The 20,693-nt window shown below is 39.7% G+C and overlaps 1 protein-coding gene across 10 annotated transcripts in view; it reads left to right on the top strand.

Moving 5' to 3' along the window:
* ubtf (upstream binding transcription factor) overlaps window positions 1–20,693 on the top strand; it is a 52,340-nt gene that overhangs the window by 10,569 nt on the left and 21,078 nt on the right. For 6 of the 10 annotated variants that reach the window (XM_052038512.1, XM_052038509.1, XM_052038514.1 and 3 more), the window contains exons 4-13: window positions 1,938–2,021; window positions 6,412–6,567; window positions 6,695–6,759; window positions 8,204–8,324; window positions 10,381–10,491; window positions 11,307–11,440; window positions 12,572–12,713; window positions 13,343–13,384; window positions 13,570–13,701; window positions 19,661–19,816. In XM_052038512.1, coding sequence (XP_051894472.1) covers window positions 1,938–2,021; window positions 6,412–6,567; window positions 6,695–6,759; window positions 8,204–8,324; window positions 10,381–10,491; window positions 11,307–11,440; window positions 12,572–12,713; window positions 13,343–13,384; window positions 13,570–13,701; window positions 19,661–19,816 — 1,143 coding nt within the window. The remainder of the gene's footprint in view (window positions 1–1,937; window positions 2,022–6,411; window positions 6,568–6,694; window positions 6,760–8,203; window positions 8,325–10,380; window positions 10,492–11,306; window positions 11,441–12,571; window positions 12,714–13,342; window positions 13,385–13,569; window positions 13,702–19,660; window positions 19,817–20,693) is intronic. The other 4 variants (XM_052038518.1, XM_052038517.1, XM_052038516.1 and 1 more) reach the window with 1 other exon arrangement.

The raw sequence follows: 20,693 nt of genomic DNA, 5'->3' as shown, positions 1-20,693 counted from the left end.
CATTTAAAAATATTTCAAATTTTATTGAATGGGGTTAATGGGTGAAAGAATGGCATATGCCATTTAATGTGGGTGACTGTGGGTGTCACTTTTGGGAATGGAGTTATGGATGTGCCCACACCAGGTAATGTTACCTGTTTAAAGCAGCTAAACCAGGAAAGGTCTTGAGGGTTGAAACTGTTTGTTTATCAATGATGCCCAAGAAGTGGGAGAGCTATTGATGATAAAATGACTTCCCTGGTGTACTGGCAGTGTCGTCCAACATGATTTAAGAATATCATACCAGGGCATCGTATGACCTTTTGAAGAGGGAGTACAATTACTGGATGGTACCATTTTTTATGCAAGAAGCTCTTTGTTAGGAGGTTGGCTTTGATGGGATAATATTCCAGGTTGGTTACTTCAGTGAAGAGCTGGTTTAAATTTGCTTTTGAATTTGTGATTTGATGCTGTCTGATTTAATTGGCCTGGATTTTGCAGTCAGCAGTGAAGCAACAGCACTCGCGTCTGTTAAAGTACCCACAGTCTCTGAGGAGGACTACCCCTTTTCCTACAGTCATATATCATGTCATAGGGACTTCTTGTATCCAGTACCTGTCATGCAATCAAGCTTACTAATTGTACTGTGGAATTCACACCTACCAAGCCTGTTTGAAAAAAGCACAACCTTTAATATTTTGTCTTTTAATGGAATGTGTAATAATGATTGGGACTTGAAATAGAGACTGAAATAACAATCTTTTTAATAGATAATCTAATGTTTAAAATCTCTTTTGGGGCAGCATAGTGGCACAGCTGGTAGAGCTGCAAGTGGCTCCAGTAACAATGAGTTCAATCCTGACCTCGAGCTGTATCTGTGGGGTTTGTACAATCTCTCTGTGACCTTGTGGGTTTCCTCTGGGTGCTCCATTTTCCTCTGTCATCACAAAGTTGAATGTGTTGGTAGGTTAACTGGCCACTGTAAATGAGCTCCAGAGTTAGAATCTGGAGGGAGATGTGGGGAGAGTAGAATGGGGTTAGTGTAAACAGGTGCTTGATGGGTCAAAGGGCTTGTTTCCATGTTGAATAATTCTGACTTAAATTTGAGTAAGCTGTTTTGCAGTTTTTTCTGGGCCAGGTTTTGCTCAATTAAGATGTAATTATGGTTTAGTATACCTTTTTAAAAAAAAATGCATCCAGCTCATACAAACAAGTGCAAAACTTTGATATATTTTGTCACGGTTGGTTCATAATTACCTGTTACACTGTCATTGACATTTGATTTCATTTAATTGTGGTGGTAAATGCTGCAATCTTGTAGAGGAGTGCTGAATTACTGGTAAGTTGAGGATTTTCACATTAAACCACAAGAACAAATCATGACGTCTCAGTTTTGCTGGGTATTGTTGTCATTGCCATCACAACAGAAAAATCTGGGCACATAATGTCAAATAGATTATACTGGTAGAAATGTTATGCCTGTAAATTCCCAAGGCAGAATTGGGTTAAGATGCCAGGACTAATCTTCAGGAAACATTATCTGTGTGCAAAATGTGGTTCCTTTGGTTCCAAACATGTCACCGGTTATTGTGGTTGTTCCTTTTGTGGGTAGCTAAAATTGTCCTTGATAAAAAAAATTCCATAGGTTTCACTGTGAAATTGAATTGTGGGTCCTAATGGGTCACTGGGAGATAGCACATGTAGGTCACTAGTTCTGCGTTGGTGCATTCTAAATAATTTTTTCCTCTCCATTAAATGCATCCCATTTGACCTTTTCCAATTAACATCTGGGGTGCAGTGCTGCCTTCTATGTGAAGGGCTGTATGGAAATGATGTGACTTATGGGCTATCAGACTATAAACTTTGCTAATGTTCTCCTTTTTCCCCCATTTGTGATTTGCCCTTGAACCACTTAGAGCTTTGGTTTTACCATTTTAAATATCAAATTTTGTGTTTAGGTGAGAAAGTTCCGCACTTTATCGGAACTGATTCTGGATGTCCAAGAAAATGTGAAGAATCCCTATAAAGGGAAGAAACTCAAGGTGAGCATTCAGCCTAGGAAAATAAACATTCTTAAAGTTCAAGAGGGAAGAAAATAATGTAGGCCATCAATAAAATTTTGCTTTTTACATGATCTTGTGATTTTTAATTTTGAATGCATTTGTGATATTTTGGAGTTGTGAAATATTTATTGTAAAGTCTTTGGTAACACTGAAGTGGTTTATTTGAGGTTTCCTCATTCATTGAGCTATTCTCTTGAATACGGCTACAACCTTGCAATAATATTTCTGGATTCTGTTATTTCATGCATTTCAGCCAACAATGGGAAATAAAGTTTCATTCTGGGCTTATTTCTTGCAATGTGGTAGTTATCTCTTAATGTTTTTATATTAACCTGTGCAGTTGGCTCTTTAGTAAGTAGTAGTTTCTCCACCATTACACAATCTTTGTAATGTACGATCAATGGATGTTTTTCCGGAAACTTTGACTAATCCAATTTAAAATGTATTGATTTGTCCCTCAAGGTAAGGTCTTCACAGTTTTGCATTTTCTTTTTATCTCCGCTACAAAATAGAAGTATGCAGGTTAAGATGAAGAATTAATGAAAACCTGAAACTACTTTTGGCATTGTTATTTAATTTAAGGTAGTAAAGTTTGCAAATGCAAGTTCAGAATTTTTTTGCACAATTATCAATAGTTTCTAAGTAATGCAAGATATTTGTGTTTAGTCTGTGTATACTGAATCAATACATTCTTGTAGTGTTTTCCCCTTGGGATGCAGTGTGGATCTCTCTCCTAATTGGGTGAATGTGGAATTGTAACAATATTACTTCTATACACTGGCGACTGGAATGTTCCATGTGCTGTCATGTGATCATGTTCTCATTAAAAGCAACCTCATTCGACCAGAGCAAACCCACAGGCTTTTGGAAAGAATTTCACTTGCATGTATAAATAGCAAAACAAAATCTGCATTTGCTGTATGAAAATATATTCTACCTAAACAGATTTTAAAAATGGGATCATTTGATGGTATTTTCAGTCAGTGAGTTGGAAGCAGGGCATGTGACCTAGGCAAGTGGTCTATGATGTGGCAAGCTAAGTTAATTTAAAAAGCAGAGGAAATGCAGCTTTTCACTATAGTGACTTAAAGAAAAAGCAGCATTCCACCCCCCCCCCCACCCCTGAAGAAATTCAGTGAGTGGAAGATCGTTAAACAAATTGTGTTGATTAAATTTGAATTGCATACAGCAGGATCATCTCTAGGCTTGATTGACAGAGGAATTGCCAATAGTGTCCACTCCAGCAGTAAAGTATCGTCACTCATCTAAAGTAGGAACTTTTATATTATGGATCACTGTTTGTAATCCAGCTTGGTCATCTGACTGGCTTTACAGTTTCAAGATGTGGTCTTGCAACAATTGGTTTTGAGATTCAGATATTAAATTAATCTATCTCTAGGCTTGGTGTTAGTGGATTCCAGCCAATTTGTGATCCGGACCACTTTTCACTGAAATGTCTCTTCAGTGCCTCTGCAATTTAAATAGAAGAGATGACAATCCAAAACACAAGCAATGGACAGTTGCCACCTGCATTAAACATGGGTACGCCTCACAATAGTGATAGATGCTGGTTATTGAATGTAATAACTGAAGTCATTGACATGTTGGTTCCTTTCCCAACATCTTCAGCCACATCAATTTGTATTCAAGGAAATTGTGCCTGCTTCGTGGGGGGGGGTGGGGGGAAGGGTGGGGGGGGTGGAAATGTAACCTTTTTAGCAATAAGCACGTTTTCTCCTTGGAGTGACAGAGGATGAGGGGGGACCTGATAGAGGTATGTAAGATGATGAGAGGTATTGATCAGGTAGATAGTCAGAGGCTTTTCCCCGGGGCTAAAATGGTAGCCCCAAGAGGACATAGGTTTAAGGTGCTGGGGAGTAGGTATAGAGGAGATGTCAGGGGTAAGTTCTTTTTACTCAGAGTGGTGAGTCCGTGGAATGGGCTGCCGGCAACGGTGGTGGAGGCAGATACGATAGGGTCTTTTAAGAGACTGTTAGATAGGTACATGGAGCTGAGAAAAATATGGGTAAGCCTAGTAATTTCTAGGGTAGGGACATGTTTGACACAGCTTTGTGGGCCGAAGGGCCTGAAATGTGCTGTAGTTTTTCTGTTTCTATGTACCAATTTGTTTGCCTGCATGAATGTAGCTTCCACACCTCAAGAAGCTCAGTGCCATCCAGGGCATAGCTATGTGCTTGACTGACACCCTAAACTTTCTTTCCCTCCACCATCGGTGTACAGTGGCTGCAGCATATGCTTTTCTCAAAAGGCACTGAACGAGCTCACTTGGACTACTCTGATCGCACTGCCCAAACCACTAGGAAGGATAAGGCTCATGGGTACTCTGCCACCTACAGGTTCCCTACAAGTGTTGCATCATCCTGATTTGGGGAAAGTATTGCTGATCCTTCATTATCATTAGGTCTACATCCTGTTGCTTCCTACCCAACAACATTGTTGGGAGTGTTTTCAACAGAAGAGCCACAATAGGTCAAGAAAGAGACGTGCCACCATTTTCAAGGGCAGTTAGGTTCAAGCAGTAAATGCAACCTGGCTGGCAACGATTGTAGTACTAGTTATGGCAACTGTAGGCTGCTTATTGTAGATTTTGAGACTGAAATGGACCATAGTGGGCATTTGAAAAGGTATTGACTAAAATGCAAATCATCTCCTATTTGTTAATAGCCAGCTGATTTTTGCGTGACTATAAAGTCACTTCATCTGAATTAAGTGAAGGTTGATGATAATGCAGTTTGTATTTTGTATTTGAACCTTTGACAATAGTCCTTTGGAGATAAGGGAACAGTGTATGGATATAGGGTTAACAAAGGTAGAAGCTAGCAAATGGATTTTCTTTTGATGTGATCTCCATAGTCTTCCTACTGTATCCCGTGGTTGGGATCACAAGTGCTCTTGTGTATATTAATTGAGCAGACAAAAACATAATTTCAAGGATTGCAATTGAAATTAAATTTGGAATTGTACACGAGTATAGTAACAGCCTTCAAGCTGGTGCAGTGCTAGAATATCTGTCGGAGTTAACAAAATTTAGCAGAGAAATGTGAACTCGTGCATCTGCTAGGAAGAATGAGAAGTGACATGAAATAGTACAATTTTTAAAGGGAGTTCTAGAACAGCAATCAAGGTTCTTGAATGTCTTTCCACAATCTTGTTACGAGGAATCAAAAATTAACATTTTTCTAAGAGGTGTCATTGCATTTGTATTTTAAACATCTTCCTTCATGAAGTATTTTTGTATTTGTGGCATCTTATGTATCTTTTTTTCTCCATAATATTAGAGTGGGTAGATAAGGCAAGATTAAATGGCATTCTTGAAGTAAGATTGGCAAGTTGTGTCCAATGCATCTTGAGTAGGTTTTAGAAAGTGCAGCCAAATTATTGGAGTGGAGTCAGTGAAGATGGATAGTCCAATATATCAGTTTAGGCAGCCGATAATTGGTTTTATCTTTTAAGGTATATAATTCCATCATATTCTTAACCTTGTGGATCATAGGAAGGCTGAGGAGTCGAAGTCTGTCATTGTAGAATGTCAAGCCTCAGCTAATATTAACAATATTATTTCTAACACTAAGCTAATGAAGTGGTTATCCTTATGGTCACCTACTTAACACAGTGTAGATCAAGATGTTGGCAATGGGGAATCTGTGGGCAATCCTTGGGTTGGTGCTTGGGCTGTATCCTGCTTTGTTAATATATATTACCTGTCATCCTTTGCAGTTTTCCATACTCGGGTGAAAGTGAGTTTGGAGAAGGATTAATAAGTAAACGAATGTTTGAAAGTCAACCAAGTGGAGCTGAAAGACTAATTATTAGAAAATAGTCTTTGTCAACAGACACGGATTATTTTTAAATTATCTAGATTGTGGTATTGAAGTGTGTCTTTTACTTTTCCCTTTAGCTCTCCTATGCCTCCTGCCTTTTTTTTCCTGATCGCTGAATTGTACCTTCAGCTGACTCTTCTGAGGTTACCCTTTCGCTGTCATCACAAATCTGCTAACATTCTGGAAACCACTCAGCCCTTTAGTTTATGGACTTATTTTAACAAAAAGCTGGCACAGACCCACAGCCTGCTTATGCACTTAATTCCAATTATAAAAAGTACTGTGACTGAAAACATTTCTAGTAGCTTTGAAACACTTGTTTAGTCAGAAGATCTTGATAAGATAGGGATCAGAATGATTAATAAAGATGTTCATTGTCTTGCAATTTTAAATCACAAATTTCAGCATGAACTGGTAAGAGCATTTGTACTGCTGCATTGCAGTGTCATTTTTGAAGTTAACTCTGTAGTGGGTACAGAAGCTATGGAGTAGTTGTCCTCCTAAGAGTCTGTTCTTTTTATTATTAGAATCATCCTGACTTTCCCAAGAAGCCTCTCACACCTTATTTTCGATTCTTCATGGAGAAAAGAGCAAAATATGCAAAGCTTCATCCTGAAATGAGTAACTTGGATCTGACTAAAATTCTTTCCAAGAAATACAAGGAGTTGCCAGAGAAGAAAAAGGTTAGTGCATGTCCCTATCTGCATTAGTGCTTAAATTGCAGGAGGGATGTAAAGTCAGTGTGAGATAAAGAACATTTTTCTGTACAGTTGCATGGTAGGAAATCTGAGATTTATTTTGCTCCTGCAGATGAAATATATTCAGGAATTTCAGAAGGAGAAAGAAGACTTTGAACAGAGCATGGCCCGATTCAGGTAATGTCTGAATTGATGTTGCATCTTCAGATTTTGACTTCTCACTCTTCATTCCACTCCTCCCTGTACTCTCCCTGTCTTCCAGACTCTGGTGTTTTTTTTTGAGACTGCTCAGCCTGAGATTCAGTAAACTTGCCTCGAAGTTTCACCATTTTACACCAGGTGGGATCTGTGGTGATTAAACCTATGATTCTAAGTGCTTAGAATGGATGAAAGGAGACAGTGTTGCGCCTTTATTTTCTGAGCACTTTGACCGATATCCCTTTTAAGTGTGTTTTATCCAAGTGCTTTATACTTTGAAGGCAAACAAAAGAACACTTGTCATCTCCCAGTGCAAACACAGCTTTATTCACACACTTGTACACACTCTCCCACATCCCCAAATGGGCATCTTAGCTGGGGTCCAGGGTTCTTTGCCCTTCCTGAAGGTTGGTCTCCTGCCTTGGTGCCAGTGCCATCTTCACTCCCTCAGTTGGAGTCCTCAAAGTAGGCTTTCGCTGGCTGCTGTCAAGGTTCTTCACTGCTGACCATGGGCTTGCTGTTGTGGGTTAATCGTGCCTTCCTGAAACTTCTCTTGGCTTCACCATTTGGATGGTGAGGTGGAAGGCACTTTCTAGTCATTTCAAAGGATAACGAGCCTGGGGGGGGGGCAGGAAACCTTGGCTCCAGTCTGCCTTTCTGTTGTTTCTTTTTCCCCGGATTGTTCCTTAAGTATTCAATCACTAATCAATGAACCTGCATTGTGCACCTATTCTTGCCATAGTGTTGCTGTCTGTGAGCTTGGACTGAATTTCTGACCTATCTAGTTTTGTGGGTTTAGATCTTGCGCTAGCCTCAATTCGGCTTGGCTAACTTTCCCGTGATTCCCAGCTCCCTGTACTGAGGAGCTGCTTGGTCACGAGACTAGGGTTTTCTGCTCTTCCCATATGACATAGGAGTAGAATTAGGCCATTTGGCCCATCCGGTGCTATTCAATCATGGCTGATTTTATTTTTCCCTCTCTACCTCCTACCTTCTTCCTGTAACCTTTGATGCCCTTACTAATCAAGAACCCATCAACCTCCGCTTTAAATATCCCCAATGACTTGGCCTCCACAGCCATCTGTGGCAAGGAACTCCACAGATTCACCAAGGTTGGTCTCCTTTGGGTGGTAACTGTATGCAAACAAGATGGATAGCAAACTATTTGGAATGGTGGGGATGTAGATTAAGGTACTGATGATAGAGGCAATAGTGAGAGTATTAACATTTCTTTTGATATTGATATTGCTCTAACCCATCAATTTAAATTCCAACCATTGTCAGAATCTGGAGCTGATTAAGTAAGATTAATCAACTACCAACCATTTTAAATAGCATAGTAGTACTTGATTTGAGGTTTACATGTGTCATCTAATTAAATTGCCATGTAAAAGGGTAATAAAATTGTTTTTCTCTCAAATAGAGAGGATCATCCAGAACTACTGGAGAGTGTAAAGAGAACCGATGCTCCAGAAAAACCCAAAACGCCTCAGCAGTTGTGGTACCTTCATGAGAAGAAAGCCTTTATGAAGATGCATCCAAAGGTATTGGCACTTGCACTTTCTCTACACATTTTGCTGCATGAAATCAAACTAGAGTCCATAATTTGTAAATGACACTAACCCCTGAGGCACTTCTTTCTTATCCACAGACTTTGCTTTCTTTTCGTGCTGCGTCCAGCTAATCTAGGCATTATGTATTGGTTTCCAGAATAATTCTGTACAAGTCTTCATTACTCAAAGGATTTGGGCATGTTTTTGTTCTAGTACATAAAAATTCTTTTGAGTTTATTTGCAAAATTTTTACCCAATGGATGCATTGTGGGTGTGGAGAGGGGTACTAGAGTAATGGCAAATTGCATCATTCAGTGCAATGTAAGTAGCTGTGTTGCCAGTTGCATCTTTCTGCAGCAATGCTCTGTATAGAACCAGCGTATCGCAATATTTCTTTGCCTATTTAATTGCCGTCATCCATTTGGGGATCTCAAAGAACAACTGGACCCTATTGTACCTTCCCCCTGAGATGTGCAATATTCCAGGTTCTCTGCATGGATTCCTCTTAGTGGTCCAAACGTAAGCTGGGTGTGCCTTGCTCTTCCTTGCCTCTAGCTGGGACTGATGTAGAGGGCTGAACAAGGTGATTGCTGTCCATGAAAGATGACCAGTGAGGCCCCAGCGCCAAGTACTTCTCTGCAATAAAAATTAGCTAAATTGAGATTTAAGTAAAAACGTGCACGGAATTTTTATTTTGCCTTTTAATGGCTTTTAAAAAAAAAGGTAATTGAACATAGCTTGCCTTTTGAATGTAATCTTTACAGCTGGGAGTCTCCATTTAAATTCATGCCCTGCCCTCCTGAACTGGGACTGGCTGGAGTGGTATGGGAGAGGTGGATTCCTTGCTGGTCCACACAAGTCTAGGATGCTTATGTGAGAGTGGCCAAACACTTGCATTTCCCTTCAGAACTGTCGTCCACAGCCCACCGCTGTATTTGGCCGATTGGCTGCAGTAATGGCTCCCAGTGCAAATCAGCAAGGTTTGAGGAACTTGTTTTGTTCCCCTGCTATTACTCAACTGCAGCTATCAAAACAACATGATTTGAACTTTCAATCTCTGCAGTTGGAAGGTACTTGAAAGCCACCTTGTATTCATACCAAACTCAAAATGGATCACTTTGTGGTTATAATGTGTTGAATGGGGTTGTTGGCATTTGGGATTGTTAATTTAATGAAACAGATCTAATACCTACAAGTTGTAAGATAAAGCTTCTGGATAGTCTTCAGTGAACATGTTACTTCAACCTCACTGGCATCAAAGGCCACCAGGTGATCTTTGATGTCAGGTTGATGTAACATCTTCACCGAAGCAAGCATGAAATCTCTTTCTCTACTGAAAGTTCAAGTGCTGGCTGCTCGACCCTGGACTTGAAGGATGGCAGGTTAATTAACTCCATCCATTGGTGTTGATTCGCACATCTCATTTGAATCTGGCACTATTATGCCTAAGTTCTACCATCTCCTAAGAAAGATGTAACATTTTTGTTTAGGTTTATTATTCCATTTTGCCATGTATTAGTTCAACTGATCTTTTTGCTGTGGTTGGGCTTCAAGCAAAACCTTTATCCTGTTAGTCCTACATAAATACCAGTGCAGGCTGAAGCCAACTTGCATCATCAATGTAAAATACTATAATAAATCAGCTGGTCAAACAGCACTTAAAACGATGAACATGAATGTTTCAGGCTGGTGACCATTTGAAGGTTGGTCACTTTTATTCATGCCTTTTGATTTTTTTTTTCTAAGTGAATTAAATGTTTCTGAATTCTCCATCAAAACCCTTGGTAACTTGCCTAGGCTCAGCATATCTGAGAATTAATGTGTAGTGTTTTATATATGTACTTAACAGGTCGAACACACAGTGGATTTAAAAATCTTAATTCACTTCTCTGTCTGCAATGGACATTTAGGTTTCAACCTGGTTTTAATTGCTGTTCTTGTTGCAGTTGTCAACCAGGGTTACTAGAAGAATTGGCTATCTAGCAATCAAATGCTGTAGCTAATATTTGATGGATATCATGTATCAATAAATATTTTGTTTTCCCAGGCCACTATGAAAGATGTTAAAGAAGCACTGGGGAAGCAGTGGTCCCAGCTGTCTGACAAGAAAAGACTCAAGTGGATTGGCAAAAGCTTAGAGCAGCGAGAACTGTATGAGGTAATTAAATACTGACTAAAGTGATCTCTCCCTCACCGAGCAGCAGGATTGATTATATAACAATATGATGAGACTAAGTCTTTATGCTTTTCACTAGAGGATTATTTCTTTGAGGCATAGGCATGAGTAAGAGTTCTATGTGCATTGCCTAAATGTGCAGCTATGTCACTGATTTCTGCAACTGTCACAGAGTGCCTTTAAGAATGTACTTTATAGGGGAAAGTGGCAGGTAAATACTCCTCCTGCACTGTCTGCATGGGGCTCATTTTAAAATTTGAAGTCCATGGGCAATGGCAATTGCCTATGAAAATCAGTGCAAGACAAAGCCAAGTAATGGTGACCTAAGGACAGAGGCTGCTGGAAATATAAAATAGGTCAGGAAGTTATGAGTGAGAAAACCATTAAGCATCGCTTCAAGGTTTGGAGTTGAGGTAGTGTTGAAATGTAGTTGAAGATAAGGGGAATAATATCAGGGTTCAGGGGAAAAACTGGTGCATTGGGCAGGCTATAATTTTAAGGTGTGGTGAGAGTTCGCAGGACAAATTGAAGCTGTACTTTGAGCATGACTTCCTTGTTTTTGTGCAATCTTTTTGCCATAATCTGGCCACCACACTTGTAAAAGACAATTAGATATAGAGCATGCAGAAGGAAGCACTGAAGAAACTGGGATTGTTCTCGGGGCAGAGAATTTTGAGAAGAGGTTTTGCAAAACCTTTCAAAATTACAAAGAGTTTTTATGGAGCAGATGAAGGGAAAAGCTTGTTTAGTGACCTTGGATCACCTAATCAATTTGAACATGGACCTTCTGCTTGCAGGAAGCTATGCGAGATTATGTTCTACGTCACCCTGAACAAAGCATCAGTCTGGATGATTTGACCAAAAATACTCTGACTAAAGCCGAAAGACAGCTCAAGGATAAGTTTGATGGTCGACCCACAAAACCTCCTCCGTATGTTTCCTTCTGAAATGTGTCTGTGGGGAGTATTTTGAATGCAACAGCTAAATAAATCATTCTTATTTGCAAGAGGGAGAAGCATGCTGTGTTCTGCATTTTGGAAAACCTGCTGTCTTAACACGCACAATCTAACAATATGGTTGCATCTCTTTGGCTGTGTTTCCGCTTTTTCAGCTGTTATGATCACCCCACAAATTGGGACATTACAGCTCAAAGCTTTACGTGACATTTAGGTCAAGAGTAGGCTATTTGGTCCTTTGGTGCTCTGCTATCCATTTGAGATTGTGGCTAATATGCCTCAACTCTGACCTATTTTTGGCACCATAATCCATTGGTATCTTTAGAAGTTACTTCGGATGTAAAATTTTGATCTTCCAGTTGCCTGTAGGAGAGAATTCCAAGCTTCTACCCTTTTTGTATTAAGCTATGTTTCCTAATTTGTGTCCCAAATCACCTGCTCCTTATCCTAAGCTCCACACCTATAGATGAATGTTTTATCTGCTTGGTCAATTATTTTCCTAAAGACTTCAATTGAGTGTCCATTTTCCACCAACACCTTAAGTAACCATGCTGCATTTTGGAGACCTCAATCCTCCTTTGTGATCTCTCTCCATAATGGAGTCCATGCAACTTAAGTCTGTATGTGTGATTTCCAAGACCAATGTGAACTTTGTTGAAATGGCAAGAACTGTACATTGATCTCCAGATGCAGTTTAACCAGGACTCTACATTGATGTGGTAAAACTTTCTCCCCTTTCATTATAGACCTGTAATTATGGAGCCTACCATAACATAAGCTACCTTTATTTTTTTTTCTTGAATTGGACACTACAACATCTTGGTTGTTTAAGTAGATGTCCAATGGTATTAAATTTTCACCATCTGAATACCCTGGTCTCTTAGCCACCTGCATTGAAATCCATCTGTCAAAAGTTCTGTGCACCCACTTAACCTAACAATATTTCCTCAATGTTTCTGATCTTCTTGTTGTAACTTGTCTTGCATCACCATGGATTTGTGATAATCCCAGAGAGGTTTTACTTGCCAGTATTGTTGTATCACTATTGATTATATAATGTTTCAAACATTGTACAACTATACCTTACCACTTCCTCTTGTTTTCAGAAATGGTTATTCTCTTTATTGCGCTGAACTGATGTCCAACATGAAAGATATTCCCAGCACAGAACGCATGGTTCTGTGCAGCAAACAGTGGAAGATGCTCTCTCAGAAAGAGAAGGATGCATATCAGAAACGATGTGAACAGGTCAGTGTGGTGGCATGTCATTGCACTTTTGAAATCTGATGTGGAAATCTATGACAGAAGCATTCATTATTTTTTAATCTGTTGACTCAACAATAACTGGTAATCTTAAAGGTTACCTTTTTAATCCTCATTTGTCCTGAATGATTTTTGTAAAATTAAATTTTAATATTAAATTTTATTTACAGCGTGGTAACAGGCCCTTCTGGCCCAGTGAGTCCACACCGCCCATTTTTAAATCCCAAATTAACCTACCCGTACGTCTTTAGAATGTGGGAGGAAACCGGAGCACCCGGCGGAAACCCACGCAGACGCGGGAGAATGTACAAACTCCTTACAGACAGTGACGGGAATCGAACCCCGATTGCCGGCGCTGTAATAGCGTTGCACTAACCACTACGCTAGCTTACATCCATAAAGAGGAAAATAAATAATGGGGTGAGTCTCAAGCAGTAGGATGACGTATGATATTGCATGTTAGCTGTCACTGGGGATTAGGAAGTTAGGATGTAATTCTGATTGTTTAAACTGACACAATTTAGATTTGTAATGGATTTGGAAGAGAAGATTATTGTTACCAAATGCAGACATCAAGACTCTAATAACTTGAATCATTTGTTTATTTCCCACAGAAAAAGAAGGAATATGAAATTAATCTTCATCGGTTTTTGCTGGTAGGTGTCACTTTATGTTTGCATCATTGAATTGTAGTTTGAAAGAGCCAAGAATGAATAGAAGAAATTTTTCCATTTCTCTTTGGTGAAGCTGCAAAAATGTTTGCTGTTGGGACTGCGGCAATTCTGTACTATGTAGCAGGATTTTCATCTTGCAAAATTAAGCATTTATTGTCCTATGGCAGAGCCTCCCTGAACACGAACAGCAAAGAGTCCTGTCTGAGGAAAAGATGATTGGATTAAACAAAAAAGCAGCAAGCAACCTGAAGCAGGGTGGAGTCAAAGGCGTCCCCTCGTCTCCTTCAGATGCCGCCAAGGTGCGTAATTTTGTTTTTGGACAGGTAGTTTCATTTTCATTTGTGGTGATATGGAATTTTCCCATAAAATGTATACAGAAATTGATCAATCTCCATCCACACAGGTTTGGTGCACGCAGTGTCTAGTTTTAATGTTGGAAGCTTAAGCTAAGCTTCTGACAAGACATCAAATTTTGTGTGCCTGTTTTGCATAAATGCTGAGAAAAATATTGCAATGGTTATCTCAAGTAATATTGTACCATTGCACCTGAGAACACTGAGTCAATCATTATTCATCCCCAAGGTGCTGATGCTGGGTCATATTTTTGATCCTCTGATTACTAAACATTGAGTGTCAGTAATCTGCCTGCTATGGTGGGTGTCATTAAAAACCAGGTATATGCATTTCCTTCACCTCATTTAGACATGTTCCATAAAACATACAATATCCAGGAGCATTCAGTTCAATTATGCCACATTCATTGTTGATTTTTGCCTTATTTAGTGTGAAATTGAATCTAGGATTATCATAATGTAATACCATATAAGAGGTCCAGGTGATACAAATGTTTACAGGGTTGGTGCATCATATTAGGCAGGTGTTCATCTTGTATATCCTGACATCGTGATGCCGGGTTTTGATGCGAAAAGTTGACATTTCCTTCCCTCCCAAAGATGCTGCTTAAACCACTGAGTTCCTCAAGCAGATTGTCGCTTCGTCTTGTATATTTTGGTTTTAAAAATCCATGTTTTTAATTGGGTCTGGAATTGCACTAAATGTGAAGTTAGGATAGTGATCTAGATTGTAAAACCTTGGGTTTTACATTTTTTTTGTTTGAGCATCTATATATAAATTAGGCATGGCTTGATTTAGTTTGCCGATTCAATTTCATTGTAGTGATTGTTGCTCTGTTGTCCCTGGTTGCTTTTGCTAAAAGGGTTTTTTTTAAATTACAAATTGAGGATGAAGCTTCACAAACCAGCTTCTTTCACTGGGTTTAGAAAAACTGTTAAATGCTGGAAACACTCAGCAGGGCAGGCAGTATCTGTGGGGAGAGAAATTGATTTAATATTTGTCTATTGGGCATTGTATGTGCAACTGAATTTTAGTTCTGTCCATGCCAGAAAAACAGGAATTGGATGGTTCAGGTCAGCAGCTATTTCCATAAAGCTTTTTCAGTGTTCGATCCATTGGTGTTGAAAGGGAGTCTCTTGTTCTGGTGTACGTTTTCTGCCCGGGGCTATGAGAAATCTTGCACCAATTATTTTATGATGGCCTCTGAATGTAGATTTTCTTTAAGGGATGCTATTGTTTTCCTTTGGAGATGCTTTAAATTTATTGAAATGTTTAAACTGGTGGTATATGGGTATGGGTTTTTGACCTGCTGCCAGTGGCCTGGTCTGGCTCGAGTGTTGTGACTATCACCTATTGCTTAGGAAATCGGTGGTACTGGAAGCTTTAAGTATTTTAGATGATACCATGTTGTTGTGACAACACTAAGACTCTCTTGGTGTGGTTTGCATCATGTGATGAGGCATTTTAGCTTCTGCCTATTATACTGCACAGGCAAAGAAAACTGTTGGTGGCAAGAAACTAAATCTCATCTTGCCACTGTTTAAACTTGTATTTTGATCCTTGGATAAGGACCTGATTTGTTATGATGCACAAGGCTGACATTGCTTGTGCAAGCATTGGAGTCTCAATGCATTCCTTTATCAGATCTGTGCTTGCCGCTCTAAATTTTTGATTGATTACTTGGCTATGGTTATCATCATTTATGAATTTTAAATGTCTGGATTTGTATCTTTAAATATCTTGGAGTACTTGTGTGGCTTATTACAACATATTATTCTTATTTCAAGAATCACTAGAGTAATGGTTCCAGAGGACTGGAAAACCACAAATGTCACTCCACCCTTTAAGAAGGGAGGGAGGCAAAAGACAGGAAATCATAGGCCAGTTGGCCTGACTTCAGTGGTTGGTAAGATGTTACAGTCCATTATTAAGGATCAGGTTTCAGGGTATTTAGAAGCTCATGATAAAATAGGCCAAAGTCAGCATGGTTTCCTTAAGGGGAGATCTTGCCTGACAAATCTGTTGGAATTCTTTGAGGAAGTAACAGGATAGACAAAGAGTGGTTGGATGTTGTTTAGTTGGATTTTTAAAGGGCCTTTGACAAGATGCTACACGAGGCTGCTAAATAAGATGGGAGCCCATGGTATTACAGGAAGGGTACTAGCATGGATAGAAGATTGACTGGCAGAAGGCAAAGGGTGGGAATAAAAGGGTTTTTTTTCTGGTTGGCTGCTGGTGACTAGTGGTGTTCCGCAGGGGTTGGTGTTGGGTCCACTACTTTTCATGTTATATGTTAATGATCTGAATGACGGAACTGGGGGCTTTGTAGCCAAGTCTGCGGATGTTACAAGGATAGGTAAGGTGGCAGGTAGTATTGAGGAAGCAGAGAGTCTCCAGAAGGACTTGGACAAGTCGGGAGAATGGGCAAAGAAATGGCAGGTGGAATACAGTGTAGGGAAGTGTATGGTCATGCACTTTGGTAGAAGGAATAAAGGCATAGACTAAAGGCCTAAATGGGGAGTGAATTCAGAAATAGGTGCAAAGGGACTTGGGAGTCCTAGTGGAGGATTCCCTGAAGGATAACTTGCAGGTTGAGTTAGTAGTAAGGAAGGCAAATACAATGTTAGCATTCATTTCGAGAGGTCTAGAATATAAAAGCAAGGATGTAATGCTGAGGCTTTATAAGGCATTGGTCAGGCCATTTGGAGTATTGTGAGCAGTTTTGAGCCCCATATCTAAGGAAGGGTGTGCTGGCATTAGAGAGGTCCACAGGAGGTTTACAAGAATGATCCTGGGAATGGAAGGGTTAAAATATGAGTGTTTGGCTCTGGGCCTATATTTGCTGGAATTTAGAAGGATGAGGGGGATGGCGTTGAAACCTACTGAATTTTGAAATGCCTGGATAGAGTGGATGTGGAGAGGATGTTTTGGGTAGTGGGAGAGTCTAGGACCAGAGGGCACAACCTCAGAATAGAAGGACATCTCTTTAGGACAGAGATGAGGAAGATTTTCTTCAGCAAGAGGGTGGTGAATCCATGGAATTCATTGTCACAGACGGCTGTGGAGGCCAAGTCATTGGGTAGATTTACAACTGAGGTTGATAGGTTCTTGATTAGTAAAGGCGTCAAAGGTTGCGGGGAGAAGGCAGGAAAAATAAATCGGCCATGATCGAATGGCAGAGCAGACTTAATGGCCTAATTCTGCTTCTGTGTCTTATGGTCTTGTGTTGTTATGCATATTGTTAATCATGTATACTGCATTTTTTTTTAGGACTTAATTTGGTTTGATAGCCTCTCAAATCTGACCATGAAGGAGCTGTTCAGTCCTGCCAAACTTTTGCATTATTTCTCCCATTCTGGCTTTTTTGGTAAAGACGCACATGCCTTGCTTCAGTTATCTGTATGCAACCTGGCTGTATGTTTGTTTCTGCTGGTTTCTCTTCCCTCCCATTTTATCTTTGCCATTCTGATGCTGCTCTTGGTCACTAACTTTTGTATTTTGCAAACCTGCTTTCAGCTATTCTAACCATGGCTGTGATTGTGAACTCATTCACTTGGCTCTTTTTACTTACAGCCTTGTTTAGGAGAACAAATTGTAAGCAGCAGATTCAAGTTCAGAATAAACTGAAAATATTCACATAAATAGTCTTCTATGTCAATGGAGAAAACCTCCTCGCTTTTAATGAAGTAATACATGAGTGAAGTTGCAAACCAGTGATGCCTGTGTGTGCATTTGAGTGTTTTATTATTTGCTTTTGTGTATTCTGGACATTTTCATCATTGAGGCTTCCCTTTGGTGATGGCAAAGGAAGTCCTTTGGTCTTATTACTTCTGATTGGAGGACTATTCCTTGTACTGTTTCCTAGTGTTATACTTAGTGTTTCCTAGTAGAAAGACATTGGGTGCTTGGGAATAACAGCAGACATCATTACTAACATTAGAATTTTATGGTGCAGTGTGAAATATGAATTGGACTTGTATTACAGTTATTTATGCTGTTTAGAGAATGCATTCAAGTGTACAGGCAACCTCTCATAGGATCTCCAGAATGTACTGGCATTACCTGTTTCCCAGATGTACTTTTTATTGCCAATAATCTAGATTGATCAGGGGCCATTGAATGTTTGTTTGCAGGCTTGTACAAATTTTGCAATCCATTCAATGATATTTGATAAGGCAGGTCTGCCTATAAATTGCATTAAAGTTTAGATGTCTCTGCTGGAACCTCATGCTTGACATTATTGTGATTTTTTTAAAATGGTGTAGTCTTCAAACACTGGGTTATTACAACCATGCTTATTACCTCAACTAGTACAGCTCATTCCAGATGTACAGAGTTATTTAACATGTGCAACAAAAATGATGTAGGCTACTTGTATTTAGTTTGATTTCTGCAAACTGTTCAAAATCTTCCAATTCCTTTTTTGCTCTTGTATTATGCTGTAGTTATCCAGCAATATTCGTATTGGTTCTTGTCAATTTTGTCTATCTTAACTACTTGCATTTGATTTGTTATGGGAGGACTGAGGAGAAACGGTATGCAAGTATTGTTTAAGCACTCTGTGGCTCATACAACAAATACTGTAATTGAGTATTTGGTATAGACTTGCACCCATTGCTGTTCCAGTTAAAAGGCCAATGGTTGGGACAATGATCAAGTCATTTGGTGGGTATTGAAGTACTGCTGAATGTTGCTTACCTTCATCTTTCTGCTATTTCACTGTTCAGTAAGTTTCCTTTCTCTTTGCTCCTGTCATTGACATTAACTCCATTTCATGAAGTGGTATCATCCAGAGTGCTATCACTTTTTTTCCATTGGCCGATCATGAAGTCTGTAGGACTCTTTGCTATGATTGTCCAGCCCACCTGTGGTCTCCAAGTATTCAGGAAAATGTAAATCTGTAATGGGTAAGAGGATGTATGTAATTAGAATGACCCAGCCTTTTTCTGGTCACAGTGACACCGTTCGTTTATGGTTTGATCATCAGCTGAAAGCATTTAATAAACAATTACCCAATCAATATGGTAGATGTGTGATTATTTCTGTGTTCTCTTTTTATTTAACTGAATGATCTTTCCTCTCCCACAACAATCTGTGCTACCTCCATTATCTGTTGACTGGATGTTACTGGTTTTCATGTGGGGACGTCTGTGCACCAGAATTGCTAAGAGTTCAGTGGTTATGGTGTATGTGCATGGCAATTTAATGTGCTGCCACAGCTGCAATGATGACTTAGTATAGCCTTACAGAATTCAGTTAAGCCTTCTCCACCCAGAACTCTGGGTATGAAAAACTTGACGTTCTTGATAATAGTAGATTGATACTGTGTGGAGTCTCGGTGGTGAATTCCATTCTGTTGAAAATCCAATCACATTCTTGGCTGTTTGGGTGCTATAACAAAAGGTCACTAAAATGTGTACTCTGGCAACTCCACTTAATTGAACATCCATTGAAATAAATTCTAAACATTCCTGCAGTGGACTAGAATGGCAGGGCAGGATAGTGATTGATGTGGCCAGATTAATTGTGTGCTTTGTCTGTTTCAATAGTAATTGAAAAGACAAGTAGGCAGTTTGGCAGAGAAAAATAGCTTTGCAGAACCTTCTCTCTATTGCTTTTACTGGAATGGTAGGCATTGGTTAGAGGAGAATTGACAATGCACAGTTGTTCCACTGCACCCACAAGAGCTCGTCCACACCTGGATAGGCTCCAGTGCCTTGTCGGTGTGCATCGCAATTTGAGGTATGCGCCATGAGGCCCTTTGCAGGGAGAGTTGTTCTAAATTAAAAAAAATTAAATAGGACCGAGGCCTGGCAGCTTGAAGGGAGAATGGTAAAGGAAGTGGAAGACCAGCTGCCAGAATAAGCAAATGGTTAAAGGGTCTCTTCTCACATTTGTTATCAGACGACTACTGACAAACCAAAGCGTCCGATCTCTGCCATGTTCATTTTCTCGGAAGAGAAGCGCAAGAAGTTGCAGGAGGAGGAGCCAGAGCTGTCGGAGAGTGAACTGACAAGAAAGTTGGCCAGGATGTGGACTGAGCTGTCTGAGAAGAAAAAGGTAATAATCGTTTGAGTGGCTATCAGATACCACAGTGTGGGCTGGGCAGTGGGTGGCCAGAGGTTCAATATTTCAAAAAGCAGTTCCGTACTTGCATTTGTGGTGCATATTGACAAACTAAGTTGAGCAGCTCATTGAGACCTTGTGGTGAGACGTTAGTCAAGAGTAGTCGTGAATGAAGGGAAATATTTCATTGAGCATGTGTGATCTATTATATCTGGATCACAATTTCCATGGCCCTGGTTTTAAACAGCAATGGGTGTCAGTTAGCCTTGTGGATGGCAGAATCTGCCAGTGTTTTGAACTTGTTATTGAATGGATGAGAGCAGCACAGTTGTAATTGGAGTACTGAAGTGACTGTACTTCATCATGTTGGCTGATTCCATCTTTCCATCCCCTTCAAAACAAAACCTCCAATATTCTAAGATCCATAGCCTGGCTGCAAATTTGCAACACAAACAGATGGCAATTGTCACAAAGTTGTCAAAAATGTCACACACTGGTTAGTAGCAAGTAGAAGATCAGTGATCTTTTCCCACCTTTAATCGGTTTTAGCCCTGGAGTGAAGAAGCCTATGTTGCAATTTTATTCCACTTTGCATCCTAATTCAAATGAAGAATTATTGTAGTTGTTCCTACTGTGTATTGCTGCCTCTGTGATGCCCTCTGAAGCTTGCACAACTATTGTATTCTTGTTTGTATTGATTAGAACTGCAGTCACTGTGAAGCTTTTGCTGCCTATGAGTATAGAGATGTTTAAAGGCACTTCTGAAGTCCTGCTCTTTGATATTTTTAAAGCAAATCTCAACAGTTCCAATGTATGTGGAAGCATTGTTTGAGGAGTCTTGTACTTTAAGTTCCTCCTGGTTTTATTTTTC

The sequence above is a fragment of the Pristis pectinata genome, chromosome 25 (genome assembly GCF_009764475.1).
Source record: "Pristis pectinata isolate sPriPec2 chromosome 25, sPriPec2.1.pri, whole genome shotgun sequence".
Taxonomy (NCBI): domain Eukaryota; kingdom Metazoa; phylum Chordata; class Chondrichthyes; order Rhinopristiformes; family Pristidae; genus Pristis; species Pristis pectinata.
The sequence above is the reverse complement of the archived record's forward strand: the minus strand, read 5'-3'. Positions and strand labels throughout refer to the sequence as shown.